We start from the raw sequence: 20779 nt of genomic DNA, 5'->3' as shown, positions 1-20779 counted from the left end.
AAATATATGTTGTCTGTCAGGGAGCCAGCTACGCTCCAGAATGCTGATTGCAATCACAAGCAGTTATTGCAGTAGCAGGGAGGGTAAATTAGAAATGTAGCGTGGAGAAGCTGCTTGACCTCTTCATTCAGTAATCTGTTTGGTCTTGTAACTTGGGCACTGTGTGTGATTCTCTTCATCTGAGTTACTCTGTGCCACAGGTTCAATACAGTACTTTGGGCAAATCTGTTTATCTACACTGCATGTTGTCATCAGTTAAGTGCAGACCATATTTTCCCCTCTGTCGAATATTGTAAAAACTTATTAACTTTGTATTTGAGCATATCAATATTTTCATATGCTTATATATAATTACAGGATAAGGAGAATAACCAATGAACTGCAAATTACGTTTCATTTTCAGAATTGCTTCTTGAAATTTTTTAAGCGCCCCTGGAAAGTACTAACAAGTGTCCTACTCAAAGTCCTCTCAGCACAGTCCTACTTCCTAGAGCATCATAATGGCAAGCCTGTAATAGCAGTTCTGTGAGCAGAGCACAAAAAAGAGCCTGCAGGCTACAACTCACAAACAAAGCAACAGTATGAGATTAAAGAAATAAAGAAATGAAGGTTTACCTGGTTCAGATCAAAGATATCAAACACTCGTTTAATGTATATATCCCTTCGTGGATCCAGCCCTTGCAGACCCAGCAGTTTCTTGAATTCATGCAGACTAAGCTGCCCAGATGGACATTCTCTCATAAATTTGCTGTAATAATGGTGTATCTCTGGGGCAGGACCATCACCTGGAAATGATTCTTTGGTGCCCATGTTATTATGCAGAAAGTGTCTCTTTTTTTTCTGTTCACGTTTATATATCTCAGGTTCAGAGTCTTGCTCACGACCAGAACTCAGACAAATGCTGCATTTAAATGGCCATGGTAAACCTCTTACAGCGTAAGTTTCTATTTTTGTTTGATGACTATCTATACTCATGTGAGATTACCTTTAATGCCCAGTTCTAAACCAGATGGGATTTCAGAATGTAGCTAAAGTAGAAGTAAAGAGATCCCTACTCACTTTATAGTTAATGAAAATTCAGACTCTTCCACTGCCTACTAACACGTATATTAGAAAAATAAAAATGAGGAGATTCTCAAAGTGCTTGACTTTGAATTACATGCAAACCATTAGCAACATTTAAAATTCTAATATTATATTGGCTGTAAGGAGTAGCTACAATTTTTGCTGTAAATAAGGATGGAAAAAGTTGAGAGTGCAGACATATCAGTTATTACATTCTCTCCATTGTAGGTGGCTTAAGCCTTTCTAAAATCAGAGATATTTGGACTCCTCCTTCAGGCACTTCTTATCATGAATATACTGTATGGTATCTTGTATTTGTGTGCAATTGCATCCTATTTCCCCCTATCAGCACCGGTGCCCAGATGAAACACACAGATTTGGTTACCAACCTCGTGACAGAACCTGAGTGTAAGAGGAATCTTTTACAGTAACTTCTTTAACAAGAATCAGCTTGGTCTGGTAAGTGACTTGAATACAAGTTTCCATGCGGTTGGTTAGTGCTGTAGTCCTGCTTTTTATTTTACAGCTTTCATTTGGAAAATGAAGGAATTTTTAATTCCTTCTTCCTCTGTCGGATCAGGGAAGGGGTTAGGTATCAATAATACTTCCGTACTGATTAGCTTCTATACAAGGGCATAAGCAGCTCAGGAGCATTACTACAGCACAGACAAATTTGGAGCTATAAATACCAGTGTAAAACTATAAGGTGTTAGAGATGCAGGAACAAGATTCTCCCACTCACTTAGCCTTTTCATTTATAATCACATGGTGGAGTTAAAGAGCACAATCCTGTGAGGTGCTGAGTGCCTCATGAAAAACGGCAACCTCCCTCTAGCCTCATTTAAGCCAAAGAGTAAACAATATCTTTTAGGATCAGGTCAATTTTTGAGAAGGACTTCCACACTCTTAATGGGCTATGCTACCACTCTCTCCACAAGGACATAATTAAATTTAATATCATATACTTCAAAATGTGGCATACTCGTAAGCAAGCTTGAACAATCCTCACATGCCCATGAACTTTTTAAGATTAAACAGGAAGATACAGACACTGACATTGGTTTAGCCAAAACTGGTTCAGTAGGCAAAGAACATACAGCAGACTGCGTAGTTGGTGTGTTGCCTTCCCCCCACTGAGACCACCTCTGAGCCCTAGAGCTGCTGCATGATCCCAGTGACTGGGGGAGAGTGAGGGCATCTCACATGGGCATCTCGTCTGCAAGCGAGTGCTGGCTGGAGCAGTGAGGGTGAGTGAAAAGAAAGTGAGGACAAGGGAGGTGAAAGGAAATAAGCAGGCAAAACTCTTGGGTATGCAGTCTGACAAAAATCATGAATTTTCTTTTTCAGTCATCATGTCCTGCTCTTAATAAGTCATTGTGTCAAACACCAGAGAAAGACAGGGCACCAGGAACACAACTTAAGCAGGCTGCAAACTTTACATATGATTATGTTAAGAGCTGTCCCTCAGTAACTCACCCAGTGCTAGTCATCCTTCCCCTTTTATCTCTTCCACTTGGACAATGACAGCATCTCTTCACATGACCTTGTGCAAACACTGTTCTCAGGATCCCACTTAGGCATAGGGAACTTAGGAGTTGCTTACATCTACTGATCCCTCTCCCCTCCCTCCTTTATTCTCCCCCTGAAAAAACACACAATTCCTCTGCTACTTGCTTCCAAATAGCTAGTCTTGGGGAAATGTACCCATGGTGACTGAGGCACGTGAGACTGCTGCAGTGGCTTAAAGATGGGGCCTTGGAAGTCAGATTTTTGTCAGATTTTGTACATTCTGGTAAAAAAACTTATAAGAGAATGATAAATTAAAGTTGGAATGATTTGAAAGTAATACCTGTTTTCAGGATCCCTTTAGTTTAATAACAATAACTAAAATACTTGTAAAAGACAGCAAAATTGCCTGGGGAAGAAGTGATCTGATTTATAGTTCAGTTTCGCAGCATCCCTCATCCTTAGTAAGCAACTGGCACAGTATATAATAGGTGATATTACACCTGACAAAAAAGAAAGGTGAGTTTTATGGGGCACAAAAAGACTAAAATTTATAACTTGCTGCATAGTTTGACAGCACTTAATAAACTCACAGACAAAGCATATGCCGAGACAGTAGAAATTCTACAGAAATCACTTGTTCCAGAAGCCAACAGCAATAGAGGATTTCTACTTCTATAAATAAAAATAGAAAGACTCATAGCAATGTGGAGCTGCACTGAAGAAATTAATATAGCAAAGCCATTTCAAAGAACACTGAAACAGTGGGTATAGAGACTAGTTTGTATATAGGAAGCTCAGTGAAGCAATTCCAAACGCGCTATCTGTAGCAAACTGAACTGATGCTAAAAGATGGAGATAAAATGACAGTATCTATTGAGATCTACATTAGAGATGCCAAGAAGCTTTCTGGAGTCTGTGCAATATTCTGGGAATTAAGAAAAAGATACAAACAGGTAACAGTGGGACAATGTACTTGCACTGAAAATGACAGTCCTGTAATAAAGAAGATTGCTGGTTCAAGGACAGACAGTTGCTAAACTGCAAGAATATGGGGCACACAGAAAATGCACACTGCAGGTGGAGCAAAACTGTCTCTGTAGGGAAACGTGAGAAAAAAATCAGGTTCATTAGTCCTGCTCTGAAAATGGTATAGTCTCATCAGTTTTGGAAGGGATGGTGTAATTTAGATTTCTTTACAAGTGAAAATGAAGTAGTCTTTTTGACAGAGTTTGAAAATAGAGGTTGCTTTTTTTTTTTTTTTAAATACCAAACAAACAAAAAAACCCACCAAACATCGTCACAACAGGGTGATCAGGAACTACCTTGATATGAAAAATGGTCGAAAAGTAATATAATAAAGATGGTATTCCCTCTCTCTTGAGTATTGTGAAAGCAGCAGTAATTCAGCTGTAGGCAGCAGATACTAAATCCCTGTGTTGTGAATAAAGGAAGTCATGCATCTTTCCACTCTGATAGATTCAGCTGAATGCTACTTGTTTGAAGGTAAGACAAAAAAAGACAACTACTAGTGCTTGAGGTGGCAAACACCAAGTTTTAAATGCATTTGAATAAAAAACATCTACAATTTTTTATCTACATTTGTGTCATCTTTGCCAATTAACTTTTTGTCTCTTCATCATTTTTGAATCCACTCCAGCTCCCTCAAGCCCCACTCCCTTTTTCCTTCCTCAGCAATTTCTACCTGCTGTTTCCTCTGAAAAATGCCATTTCTCTCTCCTGTATGACTCAGATCATGCTTCTGGACTTTGCCCCATATCTCTCTTCTTCCATACCCTTTTTTCCCTGCACTCCACTGCTATCAGGTGTTGGATCCTGCCGGTGCTGAGTGGCTACAGAGATCTGCCACTGCTCATTTCGGTTGCAGAGGGGAGCTGCGTGGGCAGGACCACACAAAGCACCATTGCAGGCATTCCCATGTCCCTGTCTAGCCAGCTGATTTAAGAGCATAGTTTCCTTCCCCCTGTCCTGCAACCTCCCCACAGGCACATGGCTATTCCTCATCTCTATCCAGCTTCAGAGTCCATTTATGTCTCAAGATAGAGGCAACTTACCTCCAGCAGGCCTGGGTGACGTGTTTTCAGAGGGACTGCCTAGGCTGCCCAAATAAGAGCAATGTGGACAAGATACAAAATTGCATAGAGAGGAGGTTATCCTCCAGGAAGAGTTGGAATGGTCTGTCGCAGTCAGAAAATTTACCCCATGGACTTTAACATTTTTTTTTTTTACTTCAAAGTCCCAAACATCACCTTCTTCTCCCTATTGCCCACAGTACAATTTTCTAACTATTTGAATGAGTGTTCAGCTTTTAAATTCTGCTTTCCTCCTCCTATGCAGGAGGAGGACCAAGCTAGCTTCCTGTATTTTCATCAGAATGGTGGCTTGCTTTTAAGGATTGCTTTCCTCTCCTTCATAAACCAGAAAGTTTTTGCCCCAATGAGGCAAGTTTCTAGTAAGACACAACCTCTACTCTCCCTGCCTGAGAGGAGAGAACTCACCAAATTCTTGCTAACTCAAGCATGGGGATGAGGAAAAGAGAGGTCATCTCTACTTTCTATAGCATTTTAACCATGGCATACACAGAGAAGTGTGTGGGAATATACACACAATTGCTTAATTTTATTCTCATTGAAAACATTGATCAAGCACTGCCACAACTTTGTTAGTTCACAATCACATTCCTTGTGTGTCTGCTACTATATTTCTACAAACAATGAACTCCTTGGGTTTGTGTATGGATCTAAAACCAAAACAGAAGACAGCGACCATTTAAAAATACATCTATAGAAGCCTGTTATGTCAGATTCCTTTCTGTACTACTGCTTCATTATTTGTGACATGGGGATTATGAGTGTCGCACAGTGACATATGTCCCAGTGATGAGATAAGCAATTGTGCTTATCTTAGTTGTGCACAGTCTAGCCTAGGCTATTTTTCCTGTCATTAAACTAACCCTTTACAGACGTGATTTTGTGGGTGGTGTTAGCCACACACGCTACACCACACCGGTATCTATAAATAACCAGCGGACTGTGAATAATGAAATAACAAGTCTTATACTTCCCACAGAACCATTTGTAGTGCAGTTGTTTTCATTTTAATGATTATGTGAAGTGCCCTGAGGTACTGACTTCATGTTTTCCATTTGGAGTTAAAGACTTAATACAGTGAGGGCCCACTCCTGAAGCTGTTCATCAAGGCTTCTAGTTGCTAAAGAGATGCATCCTCCTTTGTCAGAAGGATAAGTCAGGAATATTTTCTTTTTAGTAGCTATCACAAATTCACCGATTTTCCTGAACTCAGGGTTGGCAAGATCTTGGGCTGGGCCTTACCTTGTGGGCATCAGGGAACTGCAAGGGGGACTAACAACCTCTGATTAAGGACAGAGAGGCAGTGTAATGACGGTTAAACTGTGGTCTTACTAGAAATGAAGGGAAAGAGTCCACTCATTCAGGGAAAATCTGAGAAGCCAATTAAATGTACTGGCTCTAACTGGGAGAAATAAAAAGAAAAGAAATCCCTGAACTTTTGCATGCTGATAACCTGGTTTAAATTTATAAAATTTAATTTAATAAATTATTGTTTCAAAAGTCCCCAAAACCTTTGTGTGAAGAAGGGCAATATTCCTGAATTAACCCCAAACCCAAGGACATTTTGATGCCACAGGCTGTTTTCATGAAGAATTTTGGTTTAGACAGATTAGATTTTGCCAGTTAATAATGTTACGTATAGATCCTTAAACAACTCTAAATCCTAGCTTCCTGTTTTTGTCTGCCTAAACAGCACAGCGATTTGGAAGAACTTTGGATATTAAAGCATCTTTCCCCCTCCTGCCCCCAGCAATAAAGTTGACTTAGTTAAGCATTTTGGAAAAGGGAAAACCAAGCCAACAGAGAGAGATATCAGTAAACATTTAATTAAAAGGAGAGGCTGTCTTCCCTAATTAGGTACCATTATTTTGATTGGCGACGTTCTCCTCCTTGGTGCCTGCAGCCTCTCCCAAACCGAACAGACACTGAGCAACTTGCATCTCCTAGTGGCTCCGTCTGGCAAGGCAAGGGCTAGTTGAGGCTACTAAAGAGTGCAGCGGTATTCCTGTCTAGTAATCCCTGTCCAAGTGTTTTTCTGGGCCAGTGGAGAGGCAGGCCCTGTGGAGGGGCACCCCAAGGGGCTGGATCTTGTGGCTGCCACTGCCAGCCTCTTCTCCCTCTGACTGCAGCCGAGCAAACAACCACATTTGTTCCCCTATGTTGTTTTTGTCCAAGTATCAGCTCTCTTTCTGATGGAGAATTACTCTCTCACTAAGATTTTAACTACCTTTTCAACACTTTTTCTCCACAGCTTGCATTTCAGTTCCACAAGGGTTTCAATTAAAGTACAAAGAAGGCATGAGACACTATTTTCTCCTTCCACTCTCTGAACATTTATTTCCATCTCTTTATAGTTGTGTCTTAATTTTGTTGATTTCATTTTTTGTTTGTTTTACGTTTCACTTATTTCTTCCCTCTCCTAGAAAGCTGATACCTACTTATCTTATTCCTTCCTATTCCCATTTTTGACTGTACTTTTTCCACTGCATTTCTTGATTATTTCCAGTTGTCTTTTAGAAGTAATAACAGAGTTTTTCTGATTTCTGATCTATGCAATAATTCATGTCTACCTTCCTTCCACTGCTCAGCTTTAAAAGTTTTGTTTTGCTTTGGTTTGGTTTTGTTTGTTTGATTGGTTTTGGTGTTTTTTTTTTTTTTGTTTTGTTTGTTTTTTTGCCTTTTAAGTCATGGGTAGGGAAGTAAAACAGCTATATTATTCTTTTACAAACTTTCCAAATAAGAATAAAAATGATGGTAACATAATAAAGAAAAAAATACATTCATTGTAACTGTCCAGAAATGCAGCTCAGTAGGTCAGAATAGACTTTGCTTTGGAAAATAATTTTTAAAAAGAAGAGTGAAGACAGAAATATTCACACAACCTTCCAGTAGTGAAAGAGGTGGGAACATGAGGGCTTTAAGACTCTCATTCAGCCCCACCTACAAGAAATCAAACTTGTTTAGTAGATTTTTGAAGAGCTCTTCACTTAAACAACCTAAGTGACATTGAAAAGATTCCAACAAATTCCATTTTCTCAGTTTAAGTAATGCTGCACAGCTGCTGGAAATTAATAAGAAAAAAAAACAAAAAACAAAAAACAAACCAATTGCCAGCTACCTACCCCTTCTTATTTGATATCACTTGGCCAAAGTTCTCTATTGTTCATGCTAACATATACATTTCATGATGAAAATAGTCCAAGAAAATTTCTTACCTGATTCAAGTCAAAGATGTGAAACACCCGCTCAACATACATGTTTGCCTGATTGTTCATACCACGTAAACCCAATATTGTCTTAAACTCATGGAGAGTAAGTTGCCCGGAGGGGCATTGGTTCATAAATTTCTGGTACCATTGACTGTTATCTATTGCAGCAAAATCATCAGATGATTCCCCGGCACCCATAGCACCCTCCAACCTTCTCTGTCAACAATGCACTGTTTGCCTTTGCGCAGTATTCCTATTTACCCTGGCTCACCTCCAGCTAGAATTCAGCTACAAACCAGGAGCTGTAAAACTACCATAAACCTCTTAAAGATACCTGAAGATCTGGATTAGGTAAAAATAGAAACCCCATAGGATCATCCTTTGTGACCTGTTTGAACGCAAGCAGGCTTGTCAATAGGTGGGTCCTTCTCTCTGGCCTGAGCTACCTCATTGTGTTCCCAGGGCCCAACCTGCTTCTTCAGGGGCTCTCTTGAAGACAAAACATGACACTTGGGCTCACGTTGTGTAAGGTCCTGTGTCAGGTTTTCAGCCTTAGTACTCTTGCTAAACTTGCAATACTTTGCACTAAAATGCTAAGATGACTTTGAAAGCTTCCCAAACTGTGAAATGGTGTTGCTGTGTTCTGTTTGGAGGCCTTTGCATTCAGCTCCTTGGAAAACAAGGAGAATCATAAATCCTGCAAAATACTAATGTATGTGGTGACTCTGGTGCCAGTAAGTGTTCATCCAGCTGAAGAAAGATAATATATAAAAACAGACCATACAGCATCATAACATTAGCATTGAAAACAAATGTCCTGATAAACTGATGTTTCCTGTGAGAGAGTATTTAAATACAAAAACTGATGAACTTCACACACCAGAACCTGAAGAAATGACATAAATCAGAGCGAGTGAAATTCAGGAATGGGACTTTTTAACTGAAGGCAGAGTCCCCATGACTCTCCAATTAAAAGTACGTACTTTGAATTTGATTTAACATCCCATCTAAACCAAGCATGTGATAAATGCTTTTAATATAATCTTAAGGTAAAAAGAACTAGGAACATGTCCTTATGTATATAATTCTAAAACAGTAAGAATGTGGGGAGGTACTAAAAAGTAATCATATTGCTTCATTTGCATAATCCACTTAACACACACTTTCTGTTCACATAGTCTCAGTGATGAGTTTTCAGAAAATACAGTGGTAGCAATTTGAAAGCATGCCACTTTCAGTATCATAGAAACTGAAGGCTGATAGAGGCAGCTTCAAAAATTTCAGGTTGAGGGAGAAACTTGCAGCGCACCAAAGTCTGTTGTTTGCTTGGAATCTCACTTCCTAAATGCTAAATACATGCTGCAAGAGATTAGAACCCAAATTATTTTCCCCATCCAGTAATGTCAAAGATCTGGCTGTGATTTTTACCATCACGGCAGTAAACAAAATCTGATTCTCTAACAGAAGAAAAATAGCATTTAGTCTTCAGGAAAAAACAAAAAACCTGAAGACTTTCAAATTTGAAATATAATTGCACTGCAGTGAGCAAGACAGTCTGAACAATAATTACTTTTTGCATCTCTAAATATTATGCCACTTCAGAACCTTGACCTTATATGTAGTTTGTTTCACAAACTGATAAACCATAATAAAACATATCTGCTTATTCTGTTAAGAAAGAGTTAGTTTCCACTGACTAAATCAGGTAGTTTTTTATTCTACTGAAGTACAAGGGAGGGCAGAGAGGCTTGGTTCATCTAACTTGCAAAGAGCAGAATCATCTTGAAATAAGATCCTTTGGCTCTGCTAAGCATGGAAAGGAGTATTGAGCTGGATTTCTGTATTAAGGCCAGAATCTGGAAGACAAATGCTTTTTGATTGTACTATACATAAGTCATGCTCTTGTTAGAGAAGTGTCGATATAGTCAGAATGATCAAGAACAGTATGAGGATACTCTTACTGAGAAAGCCTGTGCCAAGCCATAAAAATTCCATATGCATTACTCTTGGCAAGCTAGTATGCCAACAGCTCATTCTTCTTCTTACGTAAATTGGTTCCCTAAGCCAGCCTAAAGCCCCATAGAATGACTTCACAGGATACGTACACTACAGCAGATAAATATACACATCATAACAAACTAAACAGACGTGGTGTGAATCCCAAAGGTGAAGCTTATGAAATCCTGGCATGCGGCTTGAGAGGTCCTGGTCCTCATTTGCCACAGGCTTTTCAGTGAGGCTCTCACAAGACTTTATTCAAGGCAAGAGAAAAATAAAACTGAGCTACAGCTTATCTAGATTCTATGTGTTGTAACTAAATCTTGTATTTATGATGTTGCCATTTCATTAAAAATTATATTGTGATTTCATAAAAAATTTTTTTTTTCTATTATTAAAAAGGAAAAAGTAAAACATTCAGGTAAAACATTCTGGTTCACTTGATTAATTTCCTTAAGTGTTTAAGTCTTTCCAGCCACTAATTTACACAAATAGATTGGACAAAGAGAAAAACTTGCCAGCCTTTTACCTGGGAGCAGATGCCACATTCTTCATACTATTTCTAGCTGCAGAGGATACAAGTGATACAAAGTCATGTATATGACTATTCTAAATGTACCATTTCAGTCCTGCATTCTAAATAACTTTTCTTGAACTTATTGCTGCCACAGCTCAATTAAGAAAATATACAATATAATCTCTGCCTCAGATTACAGTAGCTAATGGAGGATTGTTACAACATCTTGCAGAACTGGAAACGAATATCAGATCTTTAGCAGGAGCTCGTGATTAAATAATGAAGTTATAAGACTAGCATAAGCAGTTTTATAGTGGATTTTATGAAGCCCTAAAAGCCAGATCATTGTTAAATTTCATTAAAATGGGGGGAAGACTTCCAAACAGATAAAACATTGAAACATCTTTTTCTTTCTAACATGGAACGTTAATTAAACAAGCTCTTCTGGGAACAACAAAACAAAAGCCTAGATTTGTACAGACTCTGTCTTCTGTCCCCTAAATCTCCACACCCTGGTACCCCAGCTCCACCCTGTATCCTCACCAGGCAAAGGAAAACAAGTGCCTCATTGTTTTGCCAGCCAGTTGTTGCCTGAAGCAATGAATAAAAGCTGGATTCTGTGTGAGTGGGGCATTCATTCCGGGTGTGTTTCTGCTACCCATCTGCCAATTTTTATGAAAACTTTAGGAACTAATTAGCTGAAATGCCCACTCTTTGATATTTCATTGAAATATGCCAGTTGATGAAAAAGTTAGGGGGAAACAGGAGAAAGGGATAATGGATAGGATTATGTAGCAGTTAAGTTCTGACCTGTGTATAACACAAGTTTAAAGCATATAGCTTAATATTAATCAGATAACTTGAACAAGCTACTCCCTGGGCGCCAAGCTATTTGTACTGGGAGGGAGGCCCTGTAATTAGTAACGTGTAAAAAAGCAGCCAACAAAAAGACACTACCACCCCACCAAAAAAAGTACCCAACCCCAAAGCCCCAAAAGTTCCCCACCTCTTTGGTTTTGAGTTCTTTCCTTATTTAGACAGGTCTCAGGTTCGTGTAAGGCTTGTCTTAATACAGAATGACTATCTACTTTTGTAAAATACTTTTTTCTTTACAGAAAGGTACTCTAAATAGATATGGAAAAGTATTCTTCACAAGTATATAAAAAGCAAACACCAGTGTCTATATGCACGTTCTCAATACTGTTAGTAATTTAAACCAGTGAACAAAACTGATAGTTCTAGTTACACTTAGTATTACAAGGACTACAAATGGTAGAGAAAGCTGAATGGAGTAAGGTGTTAAAGAACAACTGCACCATGAAAGTTTGCATCTAATTTATTCTGCACTCTCTGCCTGTACTGGATGAAACATTTGCTGAGTACAACAGATATTTTCAAATATATAGGTCAATACCAATAGTAGTGGCAAGTTCTCTCGTGCATTTCTGTTGGTGCAAAACTATTTGAAGGGTACTTTCTTCTTCAACCTCCCCACCCTCGGTTATCTCATGGCAAATGCTTGATTTCCCTGTCAGTGGTTGCTCCTGCACTGGCATGCTATCATCTTGACAGAAGCCTGATTTTCAAAAAGTGTGCATTTCACATTCCAGTTTTCTGAAAAGTAACTAAAACAAGCTGCAGGCTCAATTTCCTGAAACATCCTCAAGTCACTAGTTGCTTTAAAAGTATTTGTCTAAGAGAAATTTTGGAAATTTTTCCAAATATTTCTCAATAGCACTGAGACGTCAAGGGCTTTTTGCAGTATACTTTAAAGCTAAACTGAAAAAGCTCTTAGATAAGCTCAAACATTGTCCATGTGCATTACTCAAGAAAGTTAGCATTGATAAAGCTTTACTGGGGAACAAAATACCTCAAATTATTAATTGAAAAGAACAGTGTAAGCTGACAATTTCTGCCAGTCAGATTTCATATTGATAGACTTGTAGTTTGTTCACCAACTGTAATTATCACATTTATTGAGTTAGATGATTCTACTTAATCAAATTCCACTATATTTAACCATCTGGTAATTGGCAGGGGGGAAGAAAAGAGCATTTGATGAGCATGATTTTATACGAACAGTACTTGAAGGCTATGTAAGAAAGAGAATTACATAATACCAAAAAAATTAAGCTGAATTGGGAGTGGGGGTGTGTGTAGAAATAAGTGTAACAAGAAAATGGTGTAACAGAAGTACTGACTCTGGGAATCCTTAGTCTACTGGCGCCATACAAAAAAAATAAAGGTTGGATGTAAAACCACACAAGGTACCTTTTACTCTTAACATTTTGTGAAGCAAATATAATGTATTTCATAATAAAGAACAGAAGGGCCATTTCTGGATATTTAAACTGTCTGGAGAAGTTCTGGCTGCAATTTGGACCAGTTTTAACCTGCCACTAAAGCAATTAATGTAATGTAATAACACATTTTTCATTACCTCTCTGAATTCATTGAGATCAATTATGTGGGTAGAGAACATTAATGTTTTGTTTTTTTTTTTTTTTTAATAAGTTTTTATACCATGATGGGCCCCCCTGTTTTATTAGATGGAGGCAGACTTTGATGGTGTAGTATTGACAATTCAGCCTAAACTATATTTCAGTCAAGGACAAACAGTTTTGTAGGAATTACAGATGACTCTCCACCTCTTTTGCAACATTTGATAGAAAGTATTATTCTGACTTAAGGGGAAAATAACAAGGCACAGTCTTGTGGATGAGTCTCATGGCTAGACAGAACCTGTATGAACACTGAGTTGGAAGAACATGAGGCAGCAATGCAACTAACAGCTGCTGGACGCCTTTGGGATGACCTAGGATGTGAAGCAGCAAAGTCAGGATGATGAATCAAAACCAGACAGATGTGTTTTTGGAAAAGGGGATTGACTAATACCAAATGAAGCCACAGAAGATTCTTGGAATGAAACCAGCAATATTTTATTTGGTGACAGAGGAATCATATTGTGTCTATGCTGCATATTCTTAAAGCATTAATACCTATGGACCCAGCCAAACACTTAATGCTTTTAAAAGGATTTTTCAAGCAGAGTTATATAAATAACACTTCCAATTATTAGCACACACTGAAAATAATAATAAAAATACAGGCTTTAAATATGAGAAACTATTCAACATATATTAGAATGACTGCATGCAATTTTCAAAATAGTAAAATGTACTGGGAACAGAGCATTTAAAATTGTTTGCCTGCCACTCACATTTATTTGCCCATAGTTTTCTATTGAATCACCTCCGAATCACTTCCATTACCTCTGAATATTCAGCATTACCAGCCCTCTGGGACATGTTGCTGAATACATCAAATGATACAACCATAAGAAAGCCAGCAAGTCAAGAATGAATACTTACCTTATTCATGTCAAATGTGTGAAAAACTTGCTCAACATAACTGTTAGCTTCTGGAGTAAGTCCCTGTAGATCCAGGATGTGTTTAAATTCATGCAGACAAAGTTGTCCAGATGGGCATTCCTTCATAAATTTTGTGTAGCAGTGGTGAATTTCCATAGCATTAATGTCATCTGCTGATCCAGTGGCACCCATAGCATCAAACATATCAGGTAACCTTTTTCAGTAGTTATATGTCCAAATGTTCATTCTTGCTTTCCAACCACAAACATTTAAACACCAGTTCTGCCTTTGAGAGCTACTTTAAACCTCTTACAGATCACTACCAATATAGTCTAAGTAAATATAGCACCATAGCAAGATTACTAGCTCCCACTTTTAGTGTACCATGGTTTTATCAGCTGATTACAGTCTGTGCACAGTCAGTTGCCGAGCCTCAGCAGGGCATGAGGACTGATTATGCTGATTCTCATCTTGCATTGGCATCTGTGGTGCTAAAGCTATGTAAACTGGATGAATATTGAATAAGCAGCACACTGGGACTCTGAAAGTAGTTTCTAAACCTTTGTTTTAATAATTCACAAGGTTTTAACTAAACCTTCAGCCCCATTTTAATATTTGGATGCTTTTTGTGCAGCTGCCTTATAGCAACTGACTTTTCATTTTTATTGCTTCTGTATATACCGTGGTCCAAATCTTGCCTCATAGGCCAAAACTGAAACATGATTTGACTTTGATAACCTGAAAAAGACCGAAAGCAGCTATACACTTAGCATAAAAAACTTTAAATTGTCTTTATACATCAGTTCTACAACTATCTGAGTCTTGCACAAGCCGATAGTGTCCTAATAAGTGCTCCTCCACTGCCGCTGCTCATTCAATCCCAAGATTTCCCTTCCTTTAGGCCAGCAAGTACAGGAGAACAGATTAAGCAGGGATGGAAGAGGCTGGCCAGCAGTAGAGGGGGTGCAGGACAGCTTCTTTTGCTGATGTAAATTGTTTGTGGAAACTTGTAGAGTAATGTCATAATGTCTGTGCTGGATAGCGATACATAGCATTTTGCAGTTTTACAGTGTTTAATCCTTACAAGTATATATTATGGCATACAGTAGTTAGACTAAACTGTTGGAATGTAAAAACATAACTGTTACAGTTAAGCTGACTGTAGAGGTGTTGTGTCACCAGTAACACTCTGGTGGTGTCTGGCAAGAGGAAAGGTGAGCACTGCCCGAGCAGCATTTCAGCATTTCTGCTTCAATCCACAGAGCAGAATGCACTCCAGCTGCCCCCGGAGTGCTTATAGCTGCATGAGCTGAATTTTCCTCTGGGCTAAGGTTCAGGCTGGTTCAGTTGCAAAAATGATATCAATAGCCACGAGAAACAAATTTGACCCCAAAATTCAAAGAAAGTGAATGCTACTTCTGGACATGTCACGAACTCTGGTTTTCAGGTGACATGAGGGATGGGCAGTGGTGCATCTGTTGCATGTGCACAGTCAGGGTAGTGTAACCCAACCTGGGCAAGCTGCACCTGCAGCAGAAAGTTTAGGACAGGCTCTGTGTCACAGCATACAGGATCATGTAGTCATCCAGTGTTTTGAACTCTGTTTAATTCTTTAGGCAAATAAAGAGCTGGGACACACTAATCACATAAGATCAGAATTGCAAAATATTTCTCAGAAATAGGTACAAGCCTTCACTGCAGAAGGTGACAGGGATGGAACAAGCTGGGCTGTGACTGGAACAGGCTTTCAGTATGTATCTATAACTACGTTGCATAAAGCAAAGTCGGCAGTCTGTCAGAACAAGGCTGCTGAGGAGGGAGGGAAGGAGGAAGAATGCACACCTGGATGCCTGGAGGACTTCAATAATGATATATACTGTAGCTAACATTAAAAGGTGATTTTTCTAATCTCTGGTGTGTCCTTGCACCGCTTTCAACAGTCTCCCCAGAGAAACAATAGCTGTCTGCTAACATGCTGTTAGCTATAGGATCAAGGTCTTCAATACTGAGAAGCAACAGGGATTACCCACGTAAAATAGTGAGTAAAACCAGAATAAATGTGAAACATGTGAAGTGTTATTTGGAAATACTCCACTTCAAAATATCACTAGCAGGCAAAGAATGCTGTGTTTTTAATAACCAAGAACAGCAAGCAAAAGAAATATAGCTTGAAGTAGCAATCTTCAGTCTTTTATCTTTGTTCATCAAACCTAAATTTTCAAAAGCTAGTAATTGGAAATGCCAACACAGAATTTTCCAGGTATATACCTACCAAGTTTCTTGTTCAACAAAAAAAGAAAGTGTTTTTTAAAACTCAAATGTTACTCAGACTTTTTTTTTTTTCCCCCAGAAATAACAGCAGTATTCAAAGGAAAAAAACCCTCCTGTTTCAACCGTCAGTTTCAGAAGCCATAGATAATTAGGTTTTTTGTAATATGGGAGTCTACAGTCATTTTTTGTAGATTTTAATTTTCAAATGTGCTTCTGAAAAAAGTGACAGCATAAATGTGAGTATCAAAGACTAAGCCATCTCAGTCCTTGAAAACATGCATATTTCCTTCATATGGTATGGGAGAATTTCCTAACTCTCTTGTGTTTGACCTTACAGAAGACAAAGTTAAAATGCTAGAGAAATCCACATTTTAAGTAACTCTTCAAGGTGATTACCAAGCTGTTCCAAATTATCTATTTGAAGAATCTGAAAAAACCCTTAAATTTTACACTGCAGCATTTGACAAAATAAGCACATGAACAACCATGCAAGCTTATCAGCAGTAGTCATAATTAAAAAAGAAGCAACAGAAAACACCCAGAATACTTGAAGAAGTAGTATAATTGCCCAAAAGAAAATGTAAATATGGAATCTAGAATTAAGAGCAAGTAGGAGAAGAAGCTGCTTTTAAAGGAGTTTTTGTAGGCCCTGTTCCTGTTAGGATAGCTTTACTGGGGGATTATAGTGATGAAGTACATGCACGTTAGGAGGTCTATGTTGGCAACGCTTATTTTTAGCAACTGAATGCTATCATCATTCTCATTCTGAGGAAAAGATACTTCCGTAGTTAAAGCACAGTTTTCTCAGATGTATTGTATCTTCACATCCAGGTTAGTTGGGGATTATATTTCTTCACATGTATGACTCTACAAGCAAAGTTCAGAAGTGAAATGAGGGAGAATGCAGAAGTCCTGGAGAACTTGCATTGTAGGTCTGCAGGCAATGTAATGTAAAGGGGAGGGAAAGAAGCTAGAAGAGGAAAAGAAACACATAGCAGAAACTAACAGGATTTTGAGAATGTAAGGCACTTCAAGAAAGGATGAAAAAAACAATATATAAAATTCTGCTGCAAAAGAAGAGTGAGGCCTGGAAAGAGCAAGCTGAATTTATGTATCAAAACGAAATGCAAAACTTAATTCCAAATTCAGCATCAACAGTCATACACAGAAACCTACTGCCTGAGTAGTGCCTGTATCATATATATACCATGTGCTTAGTTTCCTTTGAATGTGATTGGTAAAAACCTCCAGGTCACCTGGAGCCTCTCAGCATTGTACCAGATGGCACCTGCACTTAGACCTTCCTATGTAATGGAAGTGACTCAAGGCTGCTAACACAGGCTATGAAATAAAGGCCCTTGACACTCTGATAAACTGTATCTAGGAAAGTTTTCTATGTATGATGCTATGAAATATAGGGCAAAAATATAATCAAGAATTTGAAACATAAAATCACAGACACTGAGGACAATGGTATGAAAACAGGGAAATCAACAACTATTTTCTGGAAAAGCTTCAAGGGACTAAACTCTGACCAAAGTTTTTTCCCCATAGCAAAATTCTCACTAAGTCTCTCTCAGTGTCATATATTAGCACCATCAGTTTCTGCAATCCACAGGAATAAGATGCTTGGACTTGAAGGATGTAGAAAGACAGCGCCATTTAGAATTTTTATCTGATCCCTTTGCTACGGTGTCAGGCAACAATCTCGACTGTGGCCATAAAAATCACAGTCACCAAACTGAAAAGTCTTATTTTCCTTTTACCTCAAAACAGTCTCTCTGTAATTCTTTGAAATATTAATGCAAAATCATTTGAGAAAGGATCACTCAGATTTAAAAAAAGAAAAAATATCATTTGTGTAATTATACTGTGGAACTGATTACCACAAGATAGTATGGAGGCTAAAAGTAAATATGAGTTCAAAAAGAAATTAGACAATTTGATGGAGGAAGAGCCCACTAAACCCATTTATTGAGCTTGTTATTTGATAGGGTGGCTGCAGGCTGCTGGAAGCAGAGAAGGTGACTGAGGTGTACCTGTTCCCTGGGCATGTGTTCCTGGCTGTTGCCAGAGACAGGAGAGGGGACCAGAAGTACTTGTGTCCTGACTAGTGAAGTATGTCTATTTTTATATACCAGACATGATCCAAAGAGTGTTTAATTGGCTTATCTTTATCCAGCTGGTGGTCAGACAGAATGAATGAAGAGCAATCATCTTGGAAAAAATGATGTGACTTTGAAGGTGCTTAGATGGATGTCTGCGTACAATGCAAGCAAACCCAGTTTATTTGTAATTTGCACATTTATCATAAAACCATTGATGTAAATTATTTTTTCTGTACAGTTTCTATTTGCATCTTCCCATCACTTTTAAACACAGGCTTAGTGCTTCCTTGTTATGACCCATTCCATTTTAATTTGCCTGCAAGCTTCTCAGTGTGCTTCTGTGTGGAAATATGCAACTGAATACTCAGTAATAAACCTGTAAATTAGTAGCTTATTATTGTGTTATGCCTTATATCTGTTTTCTTAAGTGACAATACAATAAGTACGCAGAAATCTGTTTGCTACCAAAGTCACGATGCATACAGGGAGAAAACAGGGCTCTACTGATATCAGCTAATAAGATAACAAAAATCAAAAAGAGCTGTGATAGCCTACACTGAGGAGAAGACCAGATGGCAATTAACCTGTAATTCTTCCTCTGCTATTGTTTTTATTATTAATAATAATAATTTGCAGTGGTTCTCATAAACTTTATTAGATGCTTCTTAAAAATAGTTTTGTAAGTTGTTTCTAAATTGTTGAGGTTAATTAACTAATATTCTAATGCTAGTAAAGCCCTTTATAAAGTATTAAGGTGACATCATTGTCTTTCTGGGACTCTTATACAACACAGACACTATTTTATCTAAAAAAAAAAAAAAAAAGCCCCCAAGAGAAAAAGCAACCATTCCTTCCCCCCACCCTAAGTGGGAAAAAGAGACAGGATAAATAAAAATTATTCCCCCTTCAGGAGGATACTAAATATAAAATTTGCCAAAAATTATTAATGAAACAATTTAACAATAAATATTTGTAAAGTGATTATACAAACTTAAATTGAAGAACATATATAACATGCTTAGCACCACTAGCCCTGAAAAGAAATCTTACCTTTAATAAGTAAATCATAATTTGATTTGACAGCAGTAATTGCATCTAATCTGTCAATCCTTGCTGGGTTAGAGTCTGGGATTATCTAATTGGTGAGATTAGTGCTATGTGAATGGGCACAGGAATTCACAGCACACAAAGCATCACATTCCCTCTGAGCACCTGGACGCAGAGGGACTCGGCAGGAATCAGGGGCAGATTCGGCTCCAGTACAGGAGGGCATATCTCCCAGGCTACAGATAACCCATAGATGGACATCTATGCTATCAATATGCATCTCTGCTTACAGATGGACATGCAATTAACTCTGGAAGCCCAGGACAGGCCACATTTTTCTTCTTTTGTTCCATAACTAGAAATACTTGAAATTAAATGTAATTTACCCCATGAAGACACTTGGATAATTCTGCCAACTTTCCCCTCAGGCTGCTAAATTTTCCTTGAACAGCTGTGTTTGCAACTCACAGCTTTGCTGCCGTTTGCTAGCATACTCTGCTTTGTACTTGTGGCAAGTGAGGGACAGAATTTTTCCTCTCTCTTTTTTTTTTTTTTTTTAATTTTTAAAATGGAATTAAATAGTGTTGCAAATCTAAGGAGACTGTTTTGTTTTATATCCTGGATAGAGGCAACCCTGCACTCCCTTTAAAATATATTTCTACTGAGAACTATACGTATTCATCTGTACGTAGAGAATTACTAGCTAATAACCCATAACAGAGGACATACAAACAATGGCCTGTAAGGTACATCCATGGTTCATGCCTGGTCAACAGCAACTGACACAGAATGGACTCAGGTGATTGCAGTAATTTATTTTATAGCATATCCAAAATGTTTTATCTGAACCTTTGCCAGCCTTTTGACAGTCAGAATGCCAGTTTTCTACATTATTGAGGTCAGACTGAAAAAAAGTGTAAGCTTTGTTTTCTCCCTCCTGTTTTTCTGTCAGAAGGACCCCAGATAGTTGCAAGCAGGATCTTTTAATAGAATAGGACAAAGAAAACAAAAAAGAAACTGATATCTTTTTATCTTACTATCAACATTTGGCATTATATCCTGAGAAGAAATACACAAAAATAAAACCAGCATGAAATTTAATTTACAAGAAAGATGTGGGAAAATCTTTTGACCTTTTATAGTTTATATTTCTCAGGAGGAATTTCATCACCACTATGCTATGCAGCACTGACTGTGCTGCAAAGTTGTCTCACACTGCCACAGCAATTTCAAAGATAGTCCCTGACTGCTATAATTCTTGACAAATTTTAAGATATGAAAAAATATCAGTAGACACAACATTTATTCAAGTCTTTTTTCACTGAGTATTGACAAAGAGTATTCCTCTGTGTATCTGTCTGAAAAACTAAAAAAAATACACATTAGAGAATTTACTCTTCACTAAGAAGTTGTACTCTATGAGTAGGAAGGCACAACTTCAGTGCTTTTAGAAGAGAAATGTATGTGTTTAATCAGCACATGCAATTAAAATAAAGGCACTGGAAATCTGGTAGAGTTTAAAAAGTAATGATCACTGTTTCCAGACAATTTTGTTGATGTATTACAGATTTCACAT

The 20779-nt window shown here is 38.0% G+C and overlaps 1 protein-coding gene across 3 annotated transcripts in view; it reads right to left on the bottom strand.

Moving 5' to 3' along the window:
* The window catches only part of GUCA1C (guanylate cyclase activator 1C), a 37244-nt gene extending 23199 nt beyond the window's left edge, over positions 1–14045 (bottom strand). The window contains exon 1 of one of the 3 annotated variants that reach the window (XM_033005180.2): positions 13778–14045. In XM_033005180.2, coding sequence (XP_032861071.1) covers positions 13778–13981 — 204 coding nt within the window. In that variant the 5' untranslated portion in view covers positions 13982–14045. Of the gene's footprint in view, positions 1–615; positions 894–7897; positions 8173–13777 lie in introns of those variants that run through there. The other 2 variants (XM_033005182.2, XM_033005181.2) reach the window with 2 other exon arrangements.
* Positions 14046–20779: the final 6734 nt, after the last annotated feature.

Source organism: Tyto alba, unplaced genomic scaffold (assembly GCF_018691265.1).
Source record: "Tyto alba isolate M040663 unplaced genomic scaffold, T.alba_DEE_v4.0 Super-Scaffold_14, whole genome shotgun sequence".
Lineage (NCBI taxonomy): Eukaryota > Metazoa > Chordata > Aves > Strigiformes > Tytonidae > Tyto > Tyto alba.
This window is presented reverse-complemented; position numbering and strand designations above follow the sequence as displayed.